Source organism: Manacus vitellinus, unplaced genomic scaffold (genome assembly GCF_001715985.3).
Source record: "Manacus vitellinus isolate BGI_N305 unplaced genomic scaffold, ASM171598v3 scaffold_46_pilon, whole genome shotgun sequence".
Taxonomy (NCBI): Eukaryota; Metazoa; Chordata; class Aves; order Passeriformes; family Pipridae; genus Manacus; species Manacus vitellinus.
In genome coordinates this window covers 1,398,314-1,404,064 of record NW_021940578.1, presented here as the reverse complement: position 1 = coordinate 1,404,064, position 5,751 = coordinate 1,398,314, and the positions used below count along the sequence as shown (strand labels likewise).

Sequence of the window (5,751 nt, the reverse complement as noted above, 5' to 3'; positions counted from 1 at the left end):
TGTTCCAAAGCAATGCTTTTTTAAACCCAGCTTGTTTATATATATAAATATATATATATATATGTATAGATCTGTATGTCTGCACCTGTGTGGGCACATGCACACCCTGAACCTGAACTGTGGCTGGTCCTTGTCCCAAGGCATCATCTGAGGGAATGAGACAGGAGAGAGAAGGGAATGGGAAAAACCAGACAGGAAATACCTTCTGCCTGGACTTGAGGAATGGCTGAGGAGCATGCTGGTCTCCTCTTGGAACAGCACTGTCCCTTCTGATGGTATTTTACCAATACTGCTGTACATAGCACTTTTGGGATGAATTTTACTATTTCTGTATTGCACTGCCATGCAAAATTTTCAATGATATGTTTAAAAAAGAGAGATATTTAATTTTTTTAGATGGACATATTTAGAATTAAATAACAGCCTAAACAGAGTAATAATTTTCCCTCCCCACTTTTTTTTACTTCCTATTTTTAATGTTGTCGTGTCCCCCCCCAATTATGATGTCATTTATTATAGATGTACATTTTATCAGTAATGGAGAGCAATGTTTACTGAGATGCATTTAAAGAGAAACAGAGGTTTAATTTTATTTCAGGCTGCATAGAGTCCCTATTATTGAGAGGGTATTTTGCCTTTGTAATGATTCTTTTGCGTATATTGCAAAATCTAAAGATTTGTTTGTAAAACCACCCTTACACTACTAAAATAAACATATTTAACCTTCCAGCTGTTGACTCGGTAGCTGTAACAAAACACTGCGGTTTGTGATACACAAACACGGTTAATTTCACCTGCTGTGTTTGAAAACTTCCTTTGTGGCTGACATTTCATTTTCCTCTTTTTCAGAGCCGTAGCCAGTTCAGACCCAGCTCAGGTTTTCTCAGGTCCAGCAGAACACGTGCAAGTCTTGGCAGGGACTGACCTCCTGTTGTGTGAGCCTGGCTGGGAGGAGGGAAATTCCAGGGGAGCTCTGTAATTAGCAGCCAAACAGGGAGAATCCAGGGAGCCAAAGGATTCTCTCACAGCTGTGCCAGTAGCACTGGTGGCCCCGCTGCATCACTGAGGAGCTTTGAAGTCTGGCTGGAAATGCTGCAGCCAAGTTTTGCTCCTCACTTGTCTCATTCAGAGCTCACTTCTGTTCCTGTCACAGCAAAGTGCACAGTGCTGGCTGTTCCTCAGCTCACACTCCCCCTGGAAGGGCTGTCACTTCCCTGGGGGCTGAGAGTTCTTGGCTCTAATTTTAGTATCACTTGGCACTTCCAGCATTTAAACCCTGAGATATCACAAAGTAAGGTAACTTTGTGGTATCAATGATTTGGAAGAGGGCTGGAGGGGTTTAATTCTCTGACTAAACCTTTTCAGATGGTCCTCAGTATGTTTTGCTTAAAAATGTTCCCTCAGTTTTGCACCCTGGCTCAGATCTTCACTGCTTGTCCGCAGGATTTAGGTGAGAGGCCCTTGAAGTTTGTGCAGCACAGGTTTGGAAAGGTGCCCTGAGGTGACCCCACAGTATCACTGCAGTCCCTGAAGGAAAGGAGGTACATGTGCAGCAGAATGTGTGATCTGCCCAGACGAGCCTCACACTGTGTCTGAACACCAAGCAAATCTCATTAACATTCTCCAGACGAAAAAGTCACTCATGTAAAACTTCAGCTTTGGGCTGAAAAGCTGCAGGGAGTTGCTGCTTTTTTTAATTTTAATGCTTTTTTAACTTTAATGTCGAGTACATGCAGCTCACCAGCTTTAGGAAGATAATGTTCCAAAGGCCCAGGTGCCCCCTCAGCCCGGGCTGGTCCTGCAGAAGCCACTCCTCCTCTCCCAGCTATTTAAACCAGCACGGGATGCCTGGGATCTGAGCTCGTCCTGTGCCCGGGCATCGAGCTGCTGCTGCCCAGAGCTGGACAGACGGACCAGGAGAGGCTGAAGGAGCTGCTGTAGGTGAGAAACTGCCTCCAGTCTGTGCTCTGGGTCACCTGGAAGGGTCAAACCTGGTGCCCCGGGCTCCTTCCCGGCTGAAGGGTGTCCATCCCTCCCGCTGTGCCTGCTGCCTTCCTCCAGAGCTGCTCTCAGGGACTGACAGGGACCTTTTGGGTGCATTTGGAAAGGCTGAAAACCTGAGGAGTGAGAGCTGACTCCAGCAAAGGGACTTCTAAAATCCCTTGGTTTTGCTGTCAAGCAGGAGAGAGCTCTGTGCTGCTCAGGTGGGTGTGAGGGATGTGCAGTGGTTCATTTAAGCTCTGTGGAAGGAGCTCTTTGCACCCTGGGAGCAAATTAACCCCCCCTGCCCTCCCGGTTTTCTCCCCAGCTGATTCTTTTTGTTAGATGGTTCTGGTACTAAATTAGAACTAGGGATGTGTATTAGCCTGTGCAAAAAAAGTCTTTTTTTGCAGGTTTACACTGCACTTGTTCTCTCAGCTAGTCAGAAACCAGCATGTTAACAGCTCTTTCCTTTCAAGGTGATGCCAGCAATGTATTACCAGCTCTGATTTAAGTTTTGTTCTTTGAAGGAGGCCACTTCAAAGATGATCTTGGAGCATGTACCAAATTGTAAGGGAAAAGGAGGAATAATTTAGGTTAAATCTCCCAGGAGAAGTGCATTTCCTCCCTGCCTGGAGATGCTGCTGTGTTTCCTTTACCTGCCTGGGTGGGTGATGAACCTGCTCAGTTTTTGTGCTGCCACAGGTAGCAACCACTTTTTGGAAAATGTTGGCTGGTGCACAGCTCCTTTGCTCTGGTCCTTTCACAAGGATCGAAATATTCCCACCTGGAAGGGGATTTTTTTTTTATAGCAACAACAAGATCAGCACTGAAATTTAACCCAGAAAAAAAAAATTCTTCTGTTTAGATTTTATTAATTTCTCTCATTAGGTGAAAAATATAGAGAAAATGAGTGAGGGAAAGTACTGAGCTGTAATGGCAACAGTTTTCACAGGAGTGCAGGTTTAGATTTAGATTTCCTAAAATCTAATGAGGTGACATAACTGAAGGCAGTGTTTCTGAGCATCAGGCAGAAGCAAGTAATACCACATGTAGGATTTTTTTGTCTTTATACTCTCATATATGGTAAGTTTTCTCGGGCACTTTTAATTTGTTTTTTAATAATTTCTGGGGAAATGATGTCCTGAACCTTGTTTGACACTATGGCAACAAATACAATCCAGAATATTGGAGCATTTTGAGGCTTAGTACAACCTTGGCATTGATTGGTTTTGCTCACTTTGTTGCTGATTTACAATGTACAGTTATTTGAAGCCCTGCAGAAAGTTTGTTGCAGAATTTGAGATTTTAAAAAATTTAATAAAAGGGCCTGATTTCACCCCGGGATGAGGAACTGCAGGACCAGCTTTAACTGCTTGCCTTTCACCCCCAGCAGGAAGGTTCCTGCAGGCAGGAGGAATTTCTGCTCCCATGGCCAAAGGTCTTCCCTTCACCCTCCGTGTGGTTACAGCCCTGCTGCTCCTGAGGGAATCGAGCCAGGCAGGTGAGGAAGGTGATCCAGAAGGGCTGGCTGCACCCACAGCTGGTTTGGTTCTTCTTTAGAGCGTTAATTCTCCCAGTCTTTAACTCCCTGTGCTTGCAGGATTGTGTCCTAACCTGAGGGTTTGCTGTATTGGTTATTGTGAGATCCCCAGGGCTCACCCTGTGCCAGCCTCTGACTGGCACCTCACCCCCTTGTGGGTGCTGCTGCCAATGTCCCTGCTGCTGCTGCTGAGCATCAGATGGCAAAGACCAGGGGGATGAAAAGGCCAGAAAAGGGTGGTTGGGTGTCCCTGAACACCATTACTGGGGGTAAGCTGCACTTCTGGGAGCTGACTGTGCCTCGAGCTGCAGCAGGATGAGCTGAGGATGGGGAGGAAATGGAGGTGAGGGGCCAGTTCTGAGCAGTCCTACAGCCTTTTCCCAGGATAAATCTCCCACTGGAAGGCTGGGCATGCCCAGGGTACGAGGGGCAAGGGAAAGGCAGAGCTCTGCAGCCACAGCCAAGAATGGAGGGATGAGCTCCTCTCCTTGTGCTTCTGTCCCCCTCCCAGCGAGGCCCCGACCATGGGAGGTGTCCCTGCCATGAGCTCGGGGTTGGTGCTGCTGTTTGGTCCCTCCTGGGCCTTTCAGGAGGTCTCACAAAGGGGCTTTGAGCAGCTGCACCCCTGGGGGAGCTGCAGCCCTCAGAACACACTGTTTTCTTCCAAGAAACCCCACAGGTCTTCAAAAAGGGGCCTCAGAAAGCTGTTACTGGCTTAAATAAGTTTCTAAAGGGAGACAAGAGAACTCCTTTGTGAAGATTTCCAGCTCCCATGGAGAACTGTGGTGGAGAGGGGAAAAACAGGTTTTGTTTTGCAATAATGTTGAGTTCAGCAAGAGGCCAGAAAATGCAAACCCAAAAGAGGAATAGTAAATACATAATGAATGAATATGCTGTTATATTTAATGAGAAACTCACAGCTTTTGCTCGAAAGAGTGAAAACACCCTACATTTTTTTTTTTTTATCTTGAGGGATTTTTGGCTTTTGCACTGTGAATTCTTTGATTCCAAGGAGCAGTGCTAAGCATATTCCAGAAAAATCATCCTGGGCAATTAATGAGCCATATATTGACAAAATTGTGTCTTTAATTGTGTGTCTCAGATGCAGAACTTGTCACTAGTAGGGGAAGGGAGGAGTAAGAAAACCCAGTGTCTTGGAACTGGCTGGTGAGGAGCTTCTGGCTGTTCATGGGGCTTTTCCTCAGGGGATGGACATGGCTTGGCAGGAATGGGGGGAATCAGGTGTGTGAGGAAGCAGCAGAGCTGGTCCTTCCCCTCCTCAGGGGGGGCAGTAGGGAAACAAATGGACTGTGCAGGATCCATTCCCCAGGGGTGGGTGACAATCAGAACCTCCTGCAGCCCCACTCGGGCTGTTCTGTCTCTGCTTCCCTTTGTGCTGTGGAGGAGGAATCAAACCCAGGAGCCTGTGAGTCAAGGGTGAATGTTCTCTTTGTTGAAGTGCACTATGAAATGGGGGTGTGAAATGTCACTTTCTGTAAATAAAAGCCTGGCAAGAATCTGATTTTGTTGTGGTGTTTTTCCAGGAGCTGGGAGGAATGATGATGCTGTGAGTAAGGTATGTGTAAGTTCATTGGTGCAGAGTTACTAATGAAGGTGTAGGTGCCAAAGGTCTTAATTCAGAAATAGATGTGGTCGTGTTTTAAATATACTGTTCATGGATGGCTGTGTGTCTATGCTTTTTTTTTGTATCTTGAGCTCAGTGTTCACACAGAAGTGAATCCATGTTTCCTTGCCTCCTGTTCTCAGGTTTCCTACTGTTCTGTGTCTCCTGGAATTGCTCTCTAATGAGACCCTAATTGGCTGCTAACTCTTGTCTGCAACGTGAATTTCTCTCTTGGGAAGGCTCTACCACTATCTGAAGAATTGTGACAACATTTAAAGTGATTTTTTATTCGGAGCAGGCACTAAAGTGCAAGGCCTGTGACTTGTTGCTGCCGGGGAGCAGCGGTGTGAGGTCACTGCAGCTCAGGGGCAGGTTCAGGGCTGGTTGAACTCACACACCCCTGACACCCCCGGGCTGTCAATTAAGCCCCAGCCTGGTGGGGCCTGTCTGGGCTTTTGAAATCCAACTCTTCCTTCCTTTTTTTTTGATTTGCAGGGCGTTGACTCAAGGGGACAAACTGAGGGGCTTCCCACCCTGACCGTCACCACGATCCTGGTAAGGCAGTGACACAGAGGCAGGGGCAGAGCTGGGGTTGCACTGGCAC

General features: G+C 46.8%; 1 protein-coding gene across 1 annotated transcript in view; it reads left to right on the top strand.

The window, feature by feature from the left end:
* The first annotated feature begins 3,377 nt into the window (after positions 1–3,377).
* Positions 3,378–5,751, top strand: part of LOC103762119 (probable glutamate receptor) — a 7,544-nt gene continuing 5,170 nt past the window's right edge. Inside the window, exons 1-3 of the mRNA XM_029962418.1 lie at positions 3,378–3,484; positions 5,068–5,099; positions 5,643–5,701. Of these exons, the coding sequence (XP_029818278.1) occupies positions 3,412–3,484; positions 5,068–5,099; positions 5,643–5,701 (164 nt within the window). The 5' untranslated portion in view covers positions 3,378–3,411. The remainder of the gene's footprint in view (positions 3,485–5,067; positions 5,100–5,642; positions 5,702–5,751) is intronic.